The 21,581-nt window shown below is 41.2% G+C and overlaps 2 protein-coding genes across 2 annotated transcripts; both read right to left on the reverse strand.

Annotated features, from left to right (window-relative positions):
- Positions 1-6,512: 6,512 nt before the first annotated feature.
- On the reverse strand, positions 6,513-14,409 carry LOC311048416 (somatomedin-B and thrombospondin type-1 domain-containing protein; the record flags this gene model as incomplete). The annotated part of the gene is made up of 5 exons (XM_084061674.1): positions 6,513-6,630; positions 9,530-9,718; positions 12,396-12,474; positions 12,971-13,162; positions 14,184-14,409. 5 exons carry the CDS (start codon positions 14,407-14,409, stop codon positions 6,513-6,515), a joined length of 804 nt encoding a protein of 267 aa, XP_083917800.1.
- A 6,297-nt stretch (positions 14,410-20,706) lies between these two features.
- Positions 20,707-21,108, reverse strand: LOC311048417 (FUN14 domain-containing protein 1-like; the record flags this gene model as incomplete). The annotated part of the gene is made up of 1 exon (XM_084061675.1): positions 20,707-21,108. One exon carries the CDS (start codon positions 21,106-21,108, stop codon positions 20,707-20,709), a length of 402 nt encoding a protein of 133 aa, XP_083917801.1.
- Positions 21,109-21,581: the final 473 nt, after the last annotated feature.

Raw genomic sequence — 21,581 nt, forward strand, 5'->3', positions numbered from 1 at the left:
CCGTGCGCAAAGCTGTCTCGGAGCAGAAACGTCATTATCAAAAGAACGCCAATTCATCTGGAAAACCACTGCAGTTCATTCCTATCTAGGGCTGAAACTATATAGATTGTTTCCTTATCGATTGCTTTTCAGATTTTTTTTAAATTCGTTTTTTATCTTTTACATATCAACACGACACTTTTTTTTATAACCGTATTTCTATATCGATTATTAACCACTCATGCCCTATTTTATTTTTTGTCGTTAAGTTAAAACGATAGCAAAAATTGACGATCTACAAGTTCAAGAGGTTGTAAAAAATATATTATTTTTAATTCAAATGTATAATTTTTTATTATTGATTAAATCGATTAGGTCTTTTAACTGTTGTGCCCCTATTCTTTTCTGCATACATGTGCTTGATTTAAAGCAGACGCACGAGAGAGAGAGAGAGAGAGAGAGAGAGAGAGAGAGAGAGATGGGTGGAGCATCAAAGCCCAAAGGCACTGATGTGGAACATGCAGCCTAATTATCACACATGAACTAATTGTACTTGGAGAGTCAGCATGAATGGTAATATGGTCTTACAATGGCAAGTTACAGTAGCCTATGTTGTCCTTCCCGACATTTATCTCCACTACACCGCTTTACTTGTACTTGAAAGTGCAGATGTTAAATAGCTCTATATTGTGATAGCAATAATTGCTATATAGAGTGTTTGTTCCGTAACAGGGGTCTTCTCGTCTCTACAGCTCTTTAGTAAACAGATATATTTTCAGTTTGGGATACCAATGTCATGCAATCAGGAGAGAGAACTCAGGATTTACAGGATAAACAAGTGCAATAGGCTCTATGCACAGCAGCCATATTGGGAATGAATGAATTGGTCCCCTTCCTTACTTCCTTCACAGGTGTTACCAATGATACTAATTAAGGCTCTGTTCCATTTAGTGTGGCATAGTGGTTGTCTTATTTTCAAGGACCCCCATAACTGTAATACAAACTGTGTACAAATGGAACTAAATGGACCCTTATGGGTCCATTTGGTTCCATTTGTAGAGTTACACACCCACCATAAGGGGCCATTTGGGAACAAAAATGGAGGGTTTCTAGTGAGCCAACGCATACGATATCAGCACCCTGACCAGAATGAAACCGAGCCTTCATTAGTATCATTGGTAACACCTGTGAAGGAAGTAAGAAGAGGCCCAATTTCCTTCCAATATGGCTGCTGTGCTGAGCCTATTGGAAGTAATGAAACAAATACACGAGTGGACAAAATTGGAACTGTAACACAATCTGATTATCTTTGTGGCGTTCTCTTTCTCGAATGGATAAAATTTGTGAGCTACTTGAAAATGTTTCTCTTTCACTAAAAAGCTGGAGAGACCCCTGTTACTGAACAAACACTCGTATAGAGCTTAAACGTTTTGTTTGAACAAAAACAACTATGAGTTACAGCACCTTATTTTTATTTATTTATCCAAAACTTTAAAATGCTTTGTTACTGTATGCGAAGAAAATGCTTTCAACAACTAACCACTTAAACCCTCTATTCTTTATAGTAAAACAGAGCTGAGTTACAACAGTACCTGGACCATTTGTTTCTGTCTACACCAAATCTCTTGTATTTTTGGTATACTGTATGCCCCCCAGAATAGGGATGCCAGGGTTCAAGTGGTTGAGTGAAACTGCAAAGAGTACATGGAGCCTTCAAACAGACTACAGTGTTCTTGCCATGTTCAAAAAGGCCTTTGATGGAATTCGGTCATGAATTAGTCTCGTTCCCAGCCTTACTCATCTAAGAAGATAAAAACCTGGTCATGACCTAAAGCAGAGAGTGTCTATAGGGCCGGGACTTACGTTGTACGTATTTCCTCCGGAAACTATATTTTTTCGACCAATCACAACACTCGTTTCATTCACGGAGAATGTAAACAGAACGTCATTTCCTTGGGCGGTACTTGGGCGTGGTCATTAATAGACTCATAGAATTTAAACCTATACTTATTCCCACAAATGTGACCACCACCTTACACTCTCGCTCTTCTCACCGAAGGCACTTAAAAAACACTTAACCCCCATAGCTGTATGTTAGGTCCCTTTCTCTCTTCACTACATAATATTCGCCGGAAAGAGCCCGTCACAAGCTCACAAGCTTTCGAGCTTGTAGATCTGCTATTTTCGCCAAATGTTCACAACAGCATAGGCGGATAAGCACACTCATGGACATTTAGAGTAGTGGTTCTCAAAGTGGGGTCTGGGGACCCCCAGGGGTCGTTGGGGGGTCCCCAGCAAAATGTGTTAATACAGCATCACAATCATGGAACCACTTTATCCATATTGTATACGTTGGCTATCAAAAAAATAGCAGATATACAAGCTCACAGCGCGTCGCTTCGTGCCGCGCCGCAAGCTTGTGCATCTGCTATTTTTTGAAAGTATTGGAAAAGGTAATGGACAGTGTTGAATCATTTTGAATTTCTTTAACACTGGGGGTTCCTGGCACAAAATAAATTGCTTTATCAAGGACAAATGGCGGAGGTCAAAGCGAAGATGGGGAAACAGTAGGCATGTTTAATTGCATTTTCCATAAATGTCTCATGTTCTTTTGTTAAAAAATCATTTACCGGGCTGCTTAATGGAGTTTCAGACACAACCTACATTTCATTCAAAAGACCATTTTGAATGCTATTCGTGTCCTGATTAATTCCATATTGCACGTCTAATCTCTTCATCTCATGAAATGTCCTGGTCAATTTAAGTTCAAACATTTCAACACCTGTAGACATTTACAATAAAAAAAAAAGACACTTTCAAGATTTGCATACAAACTTGACAAAATGTAGATCGTATTTCCTGTTTGCCAGTTAAGACCTCCATAGATTGGATTGGTTTGATTTTACAGTAGGTAGGTTAATCATATTTATTTTCTGTATTGAGGTAGTCAGGGACCATATTCTACTTGGATATAACAAAAAATAATGATGACAATCAATATTGTATCAATAGGCAGCAAGCACTATCGTAGAGAACTGAGATTATAGCTGGAGTTATACTAAAGCCGGTGTCGCGCGGTGCTGTCGCTTGCTGGAAATAGCAGATCAACATGCTCATAACGCGTTGCATCCGCTATATACAGTATGCGTTGTGAGCTTGTAGATCGGTTATTCCCGGTGTGCGACATAATCGTACAGCGGAGTATTAAAAAAAGCATTCGGATGGACAAACGATATCACACCAAGGTGCACAAGGGCACATGCACAAACAAACAGAGTACTGATATCCTGACCCTTTTATGCTTTTAGGTAAAGTAGCATTCAAGAACACCAAGAATGATGTTCTGAAGTGAAACCTAGACTGTGATACTGTGACATGATTACAATGATTAAAACAATACTACTGAAACAAATAAATAATCCTTGTTTTTGATTTCCTTTGGGCACTTTATAAGCCAGCCCTCTCCTCCATTTCTGAGTAAGCCAGCTAATATCCATAACTCGAGTAAAAAGAGCTTTAACTTTTTTCCCTTACAAGAGATACTGATTGTAGCCATCGTGTTTTAATCTGACTTTTATATACGACTTAATTAAAAGCAAGGGGCCTAAATTAAATTATAAAGAGGTTGAACCTTTGACCTCATAGAATTACTGATGTACAGGCAGGGTTAGCTCCAATTACTCTGAATCAAAAATAAGTAATAGATATTACAGGGTTTATATTGAATGAAAATGCTTTGGTTAGCATTGCAACATGCATTTGACAAAATATAGCAAAAGGTAGCAAAACCAGTACATTTAGAAAAATGTTTTAAATAGGATCATTTTTTTTTTTTTTTTTTAAGCTCTCAGTGGAATCGACCCCAACCGTATACTGAAGCCATCGGTCTTTGTACAATTTCCAGGGAATTGAACAAGGATTTGAATGAATTTCCCCCTGCAGCTCTTATATAATGTTGTTTGTAGGTCTCGAGGCTGTTTGTTTTGTAAAAAAAAAAAAAAAGAAGAAAAAAAAGAAGAGAAAAGAGAAAAATACATTTCTTACCAGTTGAATTTATATGCTGTTGTTTCGGTATAAATGTTCTGTTGTTAAAATGCATGTTGTACCTTTTGGAGACGTGACAGGTTGTAAAACTCACACAAAAGCCAGTTCTTTGTCATGTAAAAAAAGTGTCTCAATGTCCGACAATATTTCTATTTCTTTTAGAAAGGCAACGTTTCCCTTGGATGACTCAAAATGAAATAAATCTAATTACTTTACATTTTGATTGCTTGATTGTTTGACTTGCTTTTAATTATTTTGTTCAGGGTTCTTGATGGGAAAACTAAATTCACACAACCACAACTACATTAAATTAATTCAAAAGCACAATACGTGCATTATGCTGTGGACAACTTTCAGTACATAGTAGCAAGGTATAGACCAAATCACAATGTTTGTAAACAAATTGATACAGTGTATTTTTTAATGGATATACAGCCTACTTGCATGCTTACCTGCAGTGGTAAAACAACAAAAAATAGGGATGTCCGATATTATGGGCCTCCTGATATTATCGGCAGATAATAGCACGAAAAAGTTCGGACAATATCGGTATCAGTTTTTATGCATGCTATTTTACCTCGACAACAAAAAAAAAATCTACAGCAGAAGAATCAACTTGTTTGTTATACCGTCTGTTGTGTTGTCTGTACCGTCTGTTGTGTAGATTTATTAGATATTACATAGATATTATAGATATTTTATTTATAATATATGTTATACTGACAATTAGTTTACTTTTGGTGAAAAAAGCCTGCATATATCGGTATCGGTTGATATCTGAATCGGAAATGAAGAGTAGGACAATATCGGAAAATCGGATATCGGCAAAAAAGACAATATCAAACATCCCTAACAAAAAACAAGCAATTATGCCAAAAGGTATCGAAACCAAATGCTCTGTTGGCTACAGTATGTAGTGAATTAGGACTAGGCTTTACACACACACAAAGTGGCCAGTCCACCAAAAGATTAAATCTTTCTTTCATATTCTGGTATATAAATATTTGGGTTTTCAACCAAAACATCTTACGTAGATAGTAACGGAAATGGTTATGAAATATGCATGACATATGCAGTAGAGGCAATAAGTTGCCCCCGACCAATAAGGCGGCGACATTGACATACAATCCAGTGGCTAGTGTGGTGTATAGATATATTGATAGATAGATAGATACTTCATTTGTCCTTGCGGAAATTCATTTTGCATCAGGCAGCCATCAGGATACAAAAAAATCACATAAATATGCAATACATAGACATGGGCCTGCAGGTACTGGCCAGATGCGCTATCCACGCAAAAATATACCTTACTCATAGTGCTGTTGGGCAGAAACCTTGTATCTCCATATTTCAACTTGTTTTTTTCTTTAATCAATACCCTACTTCTTGTACAAGCTCGTGTCACACAAAGGTACCAAAGATAGCCCACAACTAGGCTATATAAATATAGTATACAGTATTAAGCTCACAACTTTTGTCATTTTTGGTGGTTAAGTCTGTCTTGTCTGTGGGTTTTATAAATATTGAACCAATGAACAGTATCAACAAGAGCGTGTGACTAACTAATGACTACACCAGTGGAATACAAGTTATTTTTGTCCATTTCTGAAATGTAACGGATAGACTGTACAAGGTGTCCACCTGACAGCGACAACATAGCATTAAAATCCACTGTAAACACGTGAACTATATTTTATGCTTTGGCCATTCAAAAACAGCAGATGTACAAGCTCACAGCGCGTCACTTCGTGCCGTGCTGTGAGCTTGTACATCTGCTGTTTTTGATGTGTTTGGAAAATGTTGGGAAAATGTTTAATAATTGTTATTGTATTTTTTTTTTTACATACAGTACATCTTCTCTCCTGGGAGTGCCTGGCTTTAAAACATTTCAGATGGGGGGGGGGGGGGGGGGGGGGTCTTTTGCTGACTCCAGGCTCCGCCCCCTTTTGACCTCCAACCTCATTGAGAGCTTGGAGGTCTATTCAGCTGTTCTTATCGATGATATGATGAACAAAACCTCCTAACTCCACTTATTTTCATTTCCTGAAAAATGAACATTTTGGAGTTAGCTGGTTTTTGCCGGACAGCAGAGATATCAAATAGGCTCTATATGCACAGCAGCCATACTGGCAATAAATTGGGCCCCTTCCTTACTTCCTCCACAGGTGTTACCAATGATACTAATTAAGGCTCTGTTCCATTTAGTGTGGCATAGTGGTTGGCTTATTTTCAAGGACCCCTATAACTCTGAGAGTGTACAAATGGAACCAAATGGAGTGTTTCTAGTGAGCCAACGCGCACGATATCAGCGCCCTGGCCAGAATGGAACAGAGCCTCATTAGTATCATTGGTAACACCTGTGAAGGAAGTAAGAAGAGGCCCAATTTCTTTCCAATATGGCTGCTGTGCATAGAGCCTATTGGGGGTCCTTGACATGAAAAAGCACCACTGATATCCAGTACACACGAGGTATAGGCTAGCATCACAGCTCATATGAAGAGGAAGCTGTGCACGGTGGGACAGGAGCAGGAGTCCAGTCTCCCGACGCGTCTCCACACCCCCCGGCACCGAGGGTTCCCTATGGCCTGCCACTGGAGAGACCGCCTCCTTGAGGAACCAATGGGAGGAGACGGAGTTATTAAGTATGTCATCCAACAGACTCTTTGTTTTGTAGCAACTTGGTAGAACGACCAGTGGTGAAAGAAGTACTCACATGTTTTACTTAAGTAAAAGTAGCAATACCACGACATAAAAAATACTCTGTTACAAGTAAAAGGCCTGTGTTCAAAATGTTACTTGAGTAAAAAGTACAAAAGTATTGGCATCAAAATGTACTTAAAGTATCAAAAGTAAAAGTACTAAAATGTTTGAAAATAGCAGATCACAACGTGTCGCATCGCGATGTCGTCTATTTTCAAATAGCCTATGTATAAAATAGGGCTAAAGTGGTTTATATCTGCAAAGTAACAAGTAACTAAAGTTTTCAAATAATTGTAGTGGAGTAAAAGTACAATATTTGCCTCTGAGGTGTAGTGGAGTAGAAGTAAAGGTATAGACAATTGGAAATACTCAAAAATTGTACCTCAAAATTGTACTTAAATACAGTACTTGAGTAAATGTACGTGTTACTTTACACCACTGAGAAGGACACAGCCCTCCTCTGAGACAACAGAGCGAGAGTAGACAGAAATGGTGCAGTCTTATTATAAGTGAGCGCTAATTATATGAATATAAGGTTGAACATGGGTGAAGTGCTCCTTTAAGCATGCAATTCAACAACATTTCTCTGTTACAAGGAAAAGCACTACTAACGTTCTTCTTCTTTTTTTTTCTTTTTTTTTTTGAACATAGCCAATCTACAAGTTCGGCTGTCTTTGAATAGTATTTATAATATTTTGAATACAATTTTAAATATGGCTTAATTGGTTTATGTAGCCTATAGGTTTTGTAATGATAATCAAAACATGCTTAGTTAGAAACAATTATTTATTTCTACTATTCAGTCAAATAATTGTAAAAAGTACAATATTTGTACAATACGTTTAAACTATCAAATAATGGGAATACTCAAGTTAAATAAATCTACCTTAAAATAGTACTCAAGTAGGCTACAGTACTTGAGTAAAATGTACTTACTTTCCACCACTGGTTCACATTGTACAATATTGCCATCTAGTGGCACAGCCTGTATCTTCACTAAAGATGAATTAAAGGTATTATGCATTTAATGACCAATCGATCAGATCTGCAAAAGTAAGTCTCTAAGATTTTATTTAATTATTTTGTTTGTTTGTTTTTGTACTTTTACTCCACTACAATTATTTGAAAACTAGTTACTAGTTACTTTGCAGATCATTATTGTTACATTATGAAACATACATTAACCACTTTAGCCCCATTTTATACCTAGGCTATTTGAAAGTAGTCGATCTACAAGCTCACAACGACGCGACGCGTTGTGAGCTTGTAGATCTGCTATTTTCAAACAATTTAGTACTTTTGCTTTTGGTACTTTAAGTACATTTTGATACCAATACCTTTGTACTTTTACTGAAGTAAATTTTGAATTCCGGACATTTACTTGTAACAGAGTACATTGCGGTATCGATACTTTTACTTAAGCAAAACATTTGAGTACTTTTTCCGCCACTGCAATCACTCTAATAGAGGCTATATAGGCCCATGGCACATTTAATTATTGATTGCTTGGAAATGCATGTCAAAGGATTCAAATGGGGGAAAAGGGGGGGATAGCCAAATGCAAGGCTAGACTCCCAGCTACGGATTCAATTGCACTAAACAGAAGGCAGGGCAAGTATTATGCTGGTTATAAGCTGATTTCATTAGATTGTAGTGAAGCTAATGTGATATTGATGTTGAATATTGATTTCCATTAGACCTAAATCAGCACAAAGTTCAACGCGCAGCTGGCGACCACTTCAGGCTTCAATGCAACTGGACATTGGCTGTAGAATCTCATATTCATCTCGTTTATCACAATCATTTTAAAGACACCGTCTCAAAGTGCAATGTTTTATAATGGGCTTTTTCGACTGATTGTGAACCAGGGGCCACCACCCTGACTAAGGATCAACCTGGGGACAGTGGTGTGGAAAAAGTACTCAAATTCTTTACTACTTTAAGTAAAAGTACCAATACTGCAATATAGAAATAGTCTGTTAAATAAAAGTCCAGAATTCAAAATTGACTTGAGTAAAAGTACAAAAGTATTGGCATTAAAGTACCAAAAGTAAAAGTACTAAAATGTTTGAAAATAGCAGATCTACAACTGTTGCTGTCGGGCAGAAACCTCTTATCTCTATATTCTAACTGGTGGTCCACGGACCCCCTGAAGGGAATCTAATGTGTATGCACAACACGGCATAATCTTGCAGTGTCACTTTAACCCTTTAGACTTGGCCAACTGGACCTGAGATGTCTCTGTACTGCCCTTTTAAGTTCATAAAGTTAGTATAGGTATATAATAGTATATAAGTCTAGCTAAATGCATTTGAAATAATAAATAACAGTAAATAATGAGTAATAATTTTCAGGATTCCAATTCAAAAATAGCAGATCTACAAGCTCAAAACGTGTCGCACTGCGACACGTTTTGAGCTTGTAGATCGGCTATTTTTTGATACTTTTGTGTGACATAGAATGGCGAAGTACGGCATTAATTTACGAAAAAAAGTACAAATACGGAGATACGAGGTGTCTGCCCGACATTATATGCAATGTGGCCCTCTGGAGTGAGTGTGGAAAAATAGTGGCCCTCTCCATCAAAATCAAAGTAGGCCCTACAGTATACGTACTGTCTCTGAGCTTGTAAGATCTACTATTTTCACCATTTCACCATTGTAACAATTGTTTTGGGGGGGGAACATTTCTGAAATTCTTCTCTTGAAAACGTTAGAAAATTGTAAGAAACATACAAATGGGTCCGCCACCCAAAAAAATGGGTCCCGCCGACCCGAACGCCACTGGGGGGCTATCAGTGTTATACCTGTCCTCCTCTTCCTGGCCCTGCTCTCCGTCTCCAGAGCAGTGTTTGTGGCCAGCGGCGAGTGCCGGGGCCTGGCACTCCACACACACGTGGTGGCCCTCCCTCAGGTACTGCATCCAGTGGGTGTGTGGTCCCAGGCTCCACTGGCACCCCGCGGTCAGAGAGAGCAGCTGGAACTGCACACAGTACCTGCATGGTGCAGAGACACACAGGCTCTCATGTACACACTGTCGCACACTTTCTAAGACATTTCGTTGTTGTCGGGCGGAAACCTCTTACCTCCAGTGGTGGAAAAAGTACTCAAATTCTTTACTTAAGTAAAAGTACCAATACTGCAATGTAGAAATACTCTGTTACAAGTAAAACTCCAGAATACAAAAATGCTTGAGTAAAAGTACAAAAGTATTGGCATTAAAATGTACTTAAAGTACCAAAAGTAAAAGTACTAAAATGTTTGAAAATAGCAGATCTACAAGCTCACAACGCGTCGCGATGCGACACGTTGTGAGCTTGTACTGTAGATCGGCCTATGTATAAAATAGGGCTAAAGTGGTTAATGTATGTTTTATAATGTAATAATTTATATCTGAAAAGTAACTGGTAAATAAAGTTTTCAAATAATTGTAGTGGAGTAAAAGTACAATATTTGCCTCTGATATGTAGTGGAGTAGAAGTAAAAGTATAGACAATGGGAAATACTCCAGTAAAGTAAAAAATCCTCAAAAGTGTACTTACACTTGTAAGTACAGTACTTGAGTAAATGTACATAGTTACTTTACACCACTGCTTATCTCCATAAATATATATATTTTTGTGTGTTTTTGCGTAAATTAACGCCCTACTTGATCATACTACAGCGTCACGTGTAAGCATCAAAAGTAGCAGATCTGCAAGCTCGTTGCGCCGCGTTTCGAGCTTGCAGATCTGCTACTTTTGCTGTTTTTGAATTTGAATCCTGAAAAGTAACAGTTTTGGACATGTGAGGTTTCTACCCAACAGTGACGATATATAGTACAGAGACATACTGTGCTGTACACTACAGTGACATAACATTCGGGGCAGGAATTTCAGGGAGGCCACGAAGGCCACGGCCGTCGTTGCCCCTCAGTTTGGCCTTGTGCCCCTCAAAAAAAATGGCATGCCCTGAGGCCATAGTGGCCTTAATGCCCCAGCTGACTACCGCTTTCTCCTCTGTCTCTTTTTTGTCAATATGTAGACACCAGTGTCTCTTTTCTTGTCATGTAGACACCAGTGTCTCTTTTCTTGTCATGTAGACACCAGTGTCTCTTTCTTGTCATGTAGACACCAGTGTCTCTTTCTTGTCAATATGTAGACACCAGTGTCTCTTTCTTGTCATGTAGACACCAGTGTCTCTTTCTTGTCATGTAGACACCAGTGTCTCTTTCTTGTCATGTAGACACCAGTGTCTCTTTCTTGTCATGTAGACACCAGTGTCTCTTTCTTGTCATGTAGACACCAGTGTCTCTTTCTTGTCATGTAGACACCAGTGTCTCTTTCTTGTCATGTAGACACCAGTGTCTCTTTCTTGTCATGTAGACACCAGTGTCTCTTTCTTGTCAATATGTAGACACCAGTGTCTCTTTCTCGTCATGTAGACACCAGTGTCTCTTTCTTGTCAATATGTAGACACCAGTGTCTCTTTCTTGTCAATATGTAGACACCAGTGTCTCTTTCTTGTCATGTAGACACCAGTGTCTCTTTCTTGTCAATATGTAGACACCAGTGTCTCTTTCTTGTCATGTAGACACCAGTGTCTCTTTCTTGTCATGTAGACACCAGTGTCTCTTTCTTGTCATGTAGACACCAGTGTCTCTTTCTTGTCATGTAGACACCAGTGTCTCTTTCTTGTCATGTAGACACCAGTGTCTCTTTCTTGTCAATATGTAGACACCAGTGTCTCTTTCTTGTCAATATGTAGACACCAGTGTCTCTTTCTTGTCAATATGTAGACACCAGTGTCTCTTTCTTGTCAATATGTAGACACCAGTGTCTCTTTTGTGACGCCCTCCCACTCTGTCTACCAGTGCTAGTCTGTTGAATGCCTGGTAGGTGGAGCTGGGAGGCCATCAGCTCTGATCTGGAGCACCTGAGCCTATTGCTCTGAGGGCTTTAAAAGCAGTCCTCTTTCTGTCAGATTCTCTCTTCTCCTCTCTCCCCAGTTTGTTTAACATACCTTGGTTTACACCTTACAACATTCACACTGCACATACACTCGCACCCATACACTGCCTTCACACTGATGCTCATTCATATTTACTGATGTGTTATGTTTGTTGTTTAGTTAGTTTATATTTAAATAAAGACATTTTATACACTTTTAACTGTGCCTGTGTCTCCCTTTTGTTGCAACCTTGAGTCAGGTCGTAACACTTTCTTGTCAATGTGTAGACACCAGTGTCTCTTTCTTGTCAATATGTGGACACCAGTGTCTCTTTCTTGTCAATATGTAGACACAAGTGTCTCTTTCTTGTCATGTAGACACTAGTGTGTCTACATGAATTCGAATTCTGAATTCTTAACTCCCATGAGTCCCCATCTTTAAACCAATCCAGTTACTTTGATTGGTGCAGGGATGAGCATGGATCAGATTTTAAATACCATCATTTATGTATTTCCCATCATCTGCATCATTTCAATTTAAAATCATCCTTGACCCTTAAATTAAATTAATTCTTTCAATGGACTAAAATCTTGTTTTATTTGATGGCCTTCTTGCCCTGGCATTTGGCCTTTGGTGCCCTCAAAAAATGGACAACACCAACGGCCAAGTGGCCTTACCCCTAAAAATTACTTTTTTACTTTTAAATTACTTAAAGTACGTTTAATGGAATGTCTGGTGCATTACCCTATCACGTCATCACTTTCAGGGATGTCTCTCTTCTTCCTGGCGTTGCCATAGCCACCAGTGGTGATGAGAGCCGGGACTGCAATAAATGACGCACCCCACAACAACAACAACAACAACACCAACAACAGAAACCATCACAAAACCACATTGATATCGTCTCTGCCGGGTGGAAACCTCATACGTCCGAAACTGAACATTGAATTTAGCGTGTCTCGTCAAAAATGCAGAGTAAAACCAGGAAGGCGAGAAAAAGGCGTTTGTTCAAATCGAATAACAAGGAAGTGAACGGTGGAGGAGATCTTGCGATCACGTGATCTCCTGGTTCTGCGCGTGACTGAGGATGAAATGGTCACTCATGTGTTAGCGAAGAGTGCCATCTAGTGGAAAAAAAAACTAAAAACACACAGCAGGAGTCAAAAGACGTCTTTGGCGGTCTGGGCTTATGATTTACAAACGTCAGAAGACGTTGGTTGGCAGAGAATTAGTTAAGAACTATCAATAAGGGCAGAAAAGCCAAAAACAAATATTTTTAAAACAAGAAAAGACAGAGTGAACTTGATGTTTGGTCTCACCCAGAGCATTGCTACAGTGGCGTTGCTGGGAGCGGTACTCCACACACCCAGCCTGCTCCTCCAGGTGGGGACAGGGCTTGCCTCCGTTGAGGGGGTCCTGGCGGACCACCCTGCTCCGCCTGCGCACCGCGGCCTTGCAGGGCTCTGTGCAGCCGGACCACTCTGTCCATTCGCTCACCACACAGGACACCGCTAATAGGGCAGAGGAATACACAATACACCAGGCGTTCTCACACGTTTTCATGCCATGGACCCCCAAATTGATTTGTATTTGGTCGCGGACCCCCATCTAAAATATGTTTTGTGCCAGGGACCCCTTAAGAGATTTTATTTTTTCTAAATTATTCAAATCTTTCAAAGATGTTCAAAAATAGCAATTTGAATTTCAGATAGTTGGCATTACCCTATCACGTCATCACTTTCATGGGTGTCTCTTTTCTTCATGAACTATGAATTAGGTGCAGATCATTTATTTTTGGCTAAATTTAAGTGCTAAATAGCTCTTTATAGAGCCCTTAACAGACGACGTCACACTGATAAGAACCAGTATGCGCGCGCAGGCCGGCACCGAATGGAACCCATTCTGTCAGGTCTCGCTAGGACGCGCCTCACTAGCCAACACGCAAGAGGAAGTTGAATGAACTGAAACCAGCGCACCCCGAAACAATATGTTGGGGATTGATTGCATGAAACAATCACCTGTGCGTCCAGTTTCAATGTTGGTAAACAAATAATTGGTCTATTCTGATAGTAATCATTGCTATATAGAGTGTTTGTTCAGTAACAGGGGTCTCCCAGTCTATCCAGCTCTTTAGTAAACGGAAAATAAATGTTTCACGTAGGAAGACGAATTTGATCCAATCTGGCGAGAGAACTCATACAGTAAGTAGATCGGCCATTTTCAAATGGCCGAAATGTATATACTGTAGGGTTTAAGTGCTTAATGCATGTTTTGTAACAATAATCAAAACCTGCAAAGTAACCTGTAACTAAAGTTTTCAAATAATAATAGCGGAGAAAAAGTAATATTGGCCTCCGAGATGTAGTGGAGTAGAAGTAAAAGTACTGAAAATTGGAAATACTCTGTACTAAAAAATACCTCAAAATTGTACTTGAACAGTAGGCCTACTTGAGTAAATGTACTTAGTTAAAACTGGGTTTTAGTCGAATGATAAACACAGTTAATTGCAGTTGAACTTGAAGTAGTGTATACCTGGGCAGGCCAGCTCATAATCGTGACAGCAGTCCAGGGTGGAGGCACAGGCCTGGTCGCAGTAGCAGGTCCCGTAGGAGCGGTCCGCTCTCCATCCTTTGCTGACGCAGGCCGGGTCCCGGCCGGGGCAGCACAGGCCCGCCTGGCCACATCCCGACTCGCAGGGGGCCACGAACAACAGGGACAAACTCACAGAGACAGAAATCATGGTGAAAAGAGCCGGCATCATGACAAGTTAGTGCCCCCTCCCCCCCTAAATCCCAATGACACTGCACTATGAGGCTGTAATCCGTGCAGTGCAGTTAATTATGATGTGGAGAGGAGAATAGAGATGATTTGTCAGATGTCTCCATTTGTCTGTGGTGTCAGTCAGTGGGCTACCATGTGCCGGTTAGGTGTGCATTCCATCAGTGGTTTGGTTATTCATGCCTCTCTTCAGCTGTGTCAACTCTGCACCTCTTAAAGGGACAGTTTCACCCCAGACAGACACCCATCCGGCCTGGATTGAACCACATTATGAGAAGTTTCGGTGCTGTAAAGTAACTAAAGTACATGTACTCAAGTAGCCCACAGTACTTGAGTACAATTTTCTTCTGTATTTACAATTTTCGAATTATTGTTACAAAACACACTAAGCACTTTAGCCGTATTATATATATTTCGGCCATTTGAAAATAGCAGATCTACAAGCTCACAATGCGTCGGCTCAAATTGAACTTGAAAACGGGACATTCTGCACAATGAGTACTTTAACTTTTGGTACTTTAAGTATATTGTGATGCCAACCCTTTTGTACTTTTACTCAAGTAAAGTTTGATGACCAGACTTTTACTTGTAACAGAGTGTTTCTACATTGCAGTGATTGATACCTAAAGTAAATGTACCACAACATTTGACCCAAGTACATTACTACACAAAAGCAAATAATGTGCTTAGTTAATGCCGACCACTGTTCAGGACAATACGTGTTAACAGCGCATACATGTGGGGTAGCAGAGAGTGCAGGTCCACCTCCTCTTGCAGAACTAATGTGCAGAATGAATGGGCTATTTGCTTTGCAGCGCGGCCCTCCTCTGGAGCCCTGATGTGTGCCTAAACATGTGAAAAGAGGCCGGGGATTAATCAAACTGGCAATGCTGCGCTCATTCATGCAGAAACAACAACACTGTGGACAGTGAGGCAGTACACGCACGCACGCACACACGCACGCACGCACGCACGCACGCACGCACGCACGCACGCACACACACACACACACACACACACACACACACACACACACACACACACACACACACACACACACACACACACACACACAGACCTCCGCCCCAGCTCACAGTCCCACACTGCCTGTGTGTGTGTGTGTGTGTGTGTGTGTGTGTGGGGGGAGGGGGGGCGGGTGTGTGTGTGTGTGTGTGTGTGTGTGTGTGTGTGTGTGTGTGTGTGTGTGTGTGTGTGTGTGGGGGGGGGGGGGGGGGGGGGGGGCGGGTGTGTGTGTGTGTGTGTGTGTGTGTGTGTGTGTGTGTGTGTGTGTGTGTGTGTGTGTGTGTGTGAGAGAGAGAGAGAGAGATGGAGAGAGAGAGAGAGAGAGAGAGAGAGAGAGAGAGAGAGAGAGAGAGAGAATGGGGAAAAGAGGAGAGAGGGGAGAGAGCGGAGAGCGAGACAGGGGGTGAGAGAGGGGGGAGAGAAAGCAACAGAGAGAGAGACACACACAGAGACAGGTACAGAGAGAGAGAGAGAGAGAGAGAGAGAGAGAGAGAGAGAGAGAGAGAGAGAGAGAGAGAGAGCATCTTCAAGTTTGAACATGACTGCTGCTGTGCCTCTCTCTCTCCCTGTACACAGTCCTACAACACTGTGGCCCCCTGTGTATTGTGGGAATTGTATAAGCTGGCAGAGAGGCCACAGCGCATCCATTTACTGCTCCGGTGCACAGACTGTCATCTCTGGATGCACACGCCCACTGCCACATGTATGCAGTCACAGTCAACTAAATGCACACATCCACGTGTATATATGCATGTAGTGAACAGTCTAAGTACACCAGTGGTGTAAAGTAACTAAGTACATTTACTCAAGTACTGTACTTAACATTAAGACCTGAGGCCGCGTCTAAAAAATTCTAAATCCTAAAAAAGAATCAGAAAAATATTTTTCACGATTTTTCAAAAATAGCAGATCTACAAGCTCATAGCGCGGCACTCGGTGCCGTGCTATGAGCTTGTATATCTGCTATTTTTGAATAGCCAAAGACATCTAAAGTGACACAGATGCGTTCCAGGTCTCAATGGGTTAAGTACTATTTTGAGGTAATTGTACTGTACTTGAGTATATCCAATATCCAATACTTTTACTTCTATTCCACTACATCTCAGAGGCAAACATTGCACTTTTACTCCACTACAATTATGTGACAGCTTTAGTTACTACACTGTAGTTACTTTGTAGATTTTGATTATTATTACAATTCATACATTACCCACTTCAGCCCTATCCTATACACTTATACACCATTTGAAAATAGCCGATCTGTTATTTAATAGATGCGATGCGACGCATTGTGAGCTTGTAGATCGGCTATTTCAAAAAATACTTTTATACCATGAAAACTTGAAATGGACATTCTGCAAAATGAGTACTTGCTACTTTTGGTACCAATATTTTTGTACTTTTACTCAGGTATATTTTTCATTACAGTCTTTACTGCCACATGCATGCATGCATGTAGTGAACAGTCTAAATGCACATACCGACACATGCATGCATGTAGTGAACAGTCTAATACACAGACTGACACATGCATGCATGCAGTGAACAGTCTAAATGCACACACTGACACATGCATGCATGCAGTGAACAGTCTAATGCACACACTGACACATGCATGCATGTAGTGAACAGTCTAAATGCACACACTGACACATGCATGCATGCATGCAGTGAACAGTCTAAATGCACACACTGACACATGCATGCATGCAGTGAACAGTCTAAATGCACACACTGACACATGCATGCATGTAGTGAACAGTCTAAATGCACACACTGACACATGCATGCATGCAGTGAACAGTCTAAATGCACACACTGACACATGCATGCATGTAGTGAACAGTCTAAATGCACACACTGACACATGCATGCATGTAGTGAACAGTCTAAATGCACACACTGACACATGCATGCATGCAGTGAACAGTCTAAATGCACACACTGACACATGCATGCATGTAGCCACTTCAGCTCGTCCCATGCAGTCACCACATGAATATGTCACTAGACTCACTATAGAGCAACACCTTCTGGTAAAATCAGTGCAAACCGTCATGAGCCCTGTTCTAAGCAAGGCAGTTACCAAACTTGTCCATGCCAAGGACCCCAAAGTAGCCAGTATTATAGCCTCTGGCTATATGGCCCCTCTAAAATGAAAATGCTTTAAAAGAAAAGAAAAAGGAAAAAAAGAAAATAGCATAGACTGTAAACAAGTTCACAAGATCAGCATTTTCCCCTCCCTTCCAATTAGCCCCCATGGTGCCCGGCGGCGGCCCCCGCTTTGAAACACTGTGTTCTATCTAAACAACACATAATGTCATGCTGATTGTGTAGCAAAACGTTTTTGTTTGTTTGTTTGTTTTTAAAATGTTCTCTTTTGAGAAATTCTGAAATTCTTTTAAAAAATGATATTAATTTTGAAAAATGCAAACCATTTTATTCATAATCTAAAATGTTCTGACATTTTATGAACCTTTTTAGATTTTTGTTTTTGAAAATCTTTTGAAATTCCATTTTTTTGATTTACTCTCAACCCATAATTAATGGAGTGTACAAACCAGTTCAGATTACGCCCACGTCCAAGTGAGATTTATCAAGCGGGGTCAGGATGTAGGCTACTCTGACAATTCTAGCGTGAGATTTGTCCGCTGGTGATAAATGTGGCGTAGACACTCCGTGGATTCACACACAGCTACACAGCACACACGCCTATCATATGCGTGGGAATGGCACATGCTATTTGAATACACAGGGCACAGACCCGATACCTGACACAGACACGTCCAATAACAAAATATAAGTTATAACATATAAAATGTAATATAATAAACAAAAGTACGACCGCAATCATAACAGCGCAAGTCCAGTCAACAATAACACTACTGTATGTCAGAAGAATGCGACTGGGGAAGAAAAAAAAGAAAAAGATATGCATCTTGTTTTTTAATTCTAGCCATATGCATCCTAATCGAAAACGAGTCATGAATGAAACAATAAATAGCCTGTGTTGTCTGTTTGCCGTAGGCCTACGTTGTTGAATGACACCAACCACATTGGGGTTTTAATTTAACCCCCGCGCAGAGCGCAGCTGAGTGGAGACGTGCAAACTGTGCTGTTTAACAAAATAAAGCAGTCCTGCGTCTCCTCCCGTGGACCGGGGCCGAGAGCTGTGACACCACGCTTATGAGAGATAGATAGCCTGGGGCTGTCATCATGATTTTTAAATGTTTATGGAGTGACTGATGAATGCGTAAACATTAATGGATGAAGGCTGGTGTGTGGTGGGCGCGATATTTGTAAGTGCACAGTGTAAGTTGGGCGGGCGCGCGGGCGGGGACTTCTTTCTTCTACATTAGAATAGTTAGGACGTCACATTCTAATACAGCCCGAATACCCAATCTCAGCACCGGCCACAGTGGTGCACCTCGCTAATCTTTCGACTCGCAATCCACTACCACTGGAGTCTGGGTTCGGCTCCCGCTTGGGACAATACTTTTTCAAACATCCGCGGACTACTTTTCTTTGCCGATAAAGTATAGTTTTGGACCATGACGGAGGCATGCCGACTCAGCAGACCTTGAGGCCGAGGAGGCGTGCCCGAGCGCCTCCAGGCGCGAGTGCCCGCGCAGACCGGCCGATGGTCTGCTAGTCGACTAAGCGCCGTCCGAGTTATGTACCGATAGGCACAGAATCGTAAATGATGTTGGTGGGGACTGCGTTTGCCCCAACTGCCACTCAAAGTGACTACTGGCCAATCACAGTGCGTCTTTCCCGGGACTTAACCAGCTCTCAACTTCCGGTACATAACCAGAGTGCACTAACATAGCTTGCGTGGTGGGCTGGTTACCTCCGATCTCCCACTGCCGTCCTGTGGCAGTGGGCATATCACTTGTGCTGGGCAGTGCAGACTTCACTAATGACAAATTCCAGCGGAGCTGTCCCCAAAATCCTCTCGCACAGTAAAGAACTGCTTAAATGGCTGAATGATTAAGAATCTAACTTGTGACATTGTAAATATATGTTACATTTCTTTTTAATTGCGCGATTTTAATTGCTTGAGTTGTACACTTGGAAATATCCTACCTTTATGACACATTGTCGATGTATGTCTTAACAAAATATATTGTTTTCACATGTATTATTAGTTTTAGAGCTACAGTACATTTTTGGAGTGAATTCATATGTTTAGTCATTTGGTCAGATAATGCTGCTCCGCATTTCTACGATGGGGCAAACTGGTGTAGCCAAAGCCTAAATGTCCTCAAACCTGATGTGAGATCTGAGCAGGCTGTAGGATCAAGTCAGTCACGATAGAAAATGCCGAAAATTGCGGTGATCTTGCCATACGCCCATTATTTGGTCTACACCACTTTGATAAATGAGGGCCTCTGTTCTTTGGGTGTCCCGAAAATTGCTATCCCGAACCTGAAAGTGCATTTTCTGTTTACTAATACCTGGAGACAGGGAGACAGATGTTGCTGAACATCAGAATAGAGTTAAAAAAATCACTTACTGCACCTTTACGTCAATTTATGGTTGTGGCTGGGGGTTGGGTGTTGGGGTTGTACTTGCGCAGTGGTTGTCAACGTGGGGTCGTGATTGCTACAGTATAGTTCGGAACCATTTGTACACTCTCAAGAGTTAAATTAACACTGAGGATATTACATCATAAATTGGCGTCGCAGAGATGAACATTCTAATGGGGTCCCATGGCCTTAAATATATCAAATCAGGGGTCCTTGAAGTTAATAAGGCTGTGAACCAGTAGCCTGGAATCCAGACTGATTCGCTCCACTCCGCTGAACGGAGCGAATTTGTCTGGCTTCCAGACTACAGAACTGGTGTCCTAGCATCTTTAATAGAGGTGATGGTGCGCTGGCAGCATGTGCTCCTTGTGAGTTGGGATCCTGTCTCTCTATGTGAATGCATAAAATGCCACGAAAAAGATTCAAAGAAAAATAAATGAATTACATTGGGCTCTTCTCATTTGAGGACAAAACAAAAGCATGTGCTGCTATCTTCTTTTTTAAGCAAATGTATCCAGGCTTCATTTAAGTTCTCCAAAACAGTGATTATGAACCTTTTGAATTAGGCCACAGACACCCCCAATCTAAAAATCCTCGGTCTTAATTCAACTCTGAGAGCGTACAAAATGGAACCAAAACCATTCGCGGGTCCATTTGGCTCCATGTTCGGAGTTACAGGCCCGTAGATATAACTCCTCGCGGACCCCATGTTGAGACCGAGCCCTCTAAGAGGCCAGGCCAAGCACGAAGCCTCCGATGAACCCGGTGGTGACGACGATGTTCTCCATCACAAACTCTCTGGACACGTCCATGTACGACTGGAGCTCGGGGCTTACTTTACTGACGTCCGTCTCCACTCGCTTCCAGTCCACGTAGACATAGCCACTCCTCTTGGCCACCTGGAGGAGCAGGAGGCCTCCTGCCACGGCCGTAGCCACTACCTTGCCGTACTTCTGAAGCAGGAACCCCACACACCATCCACTGGCTCCCCCAAAGGCTATCTGTTTGATGTGCAGGTAGTTGTCCGGCGGGTCGGACTTGCTCTCCACGAGGTGGTTCCACCATCGCTGCTCCTCCTGTATGGGATATATGACGTTCTTGATGCACTCTTGTAGGTCCTGAGACATGGTGAGGTAAGCAGTGAGTCTTCTCGTTTTGAGGTCATCTGCGCTTCTTTTATACTCCGCGGTTATGCCACCCTAACGTATCGTGACGTACGTTGCTGACGTCACCTACTCAAAGTCCCTGTGACCGGCTGTTGTCGGTCAGGAGTTGCTTCAGCCTTCAGCCAATGAGCTCACTAGAGTTCCCAACATGGGTTTATGTGAACTTGAGTAGCGGAGCTTCTTAGTCTTTTTGATTGATTGATTGATTGATTGATTGATTGATTGATTGATTGATTACAAACATGCATATACACAGTGGTGGACACAGACAGTAAGTACATTAACTTGAGAACTGTTAAGTTAAGTTCATATTTGGAGTATGTACTATCTATATTACATTTTTGGGATACTTATTAGTACTTTCACTCCACTGCATTTCTAGGAAGGCTGTGAAGTACTCACAGTGTACTGAGTTCAAAATACAAATTCAATAC

Source organism: Gymnoscopelus microlampas (assembly GCF_963454915.1).
Source record: "Gymnoscopelus microlampas genome assembly, chromosome: 7".
Taxonomy (NCBI): Eukaryota; Metazoa; Chordata; class Actinopteri; order Myctophiformes; family Myctophidae; genus Gymnoscopelus; species Gymnoscopelus microlampas.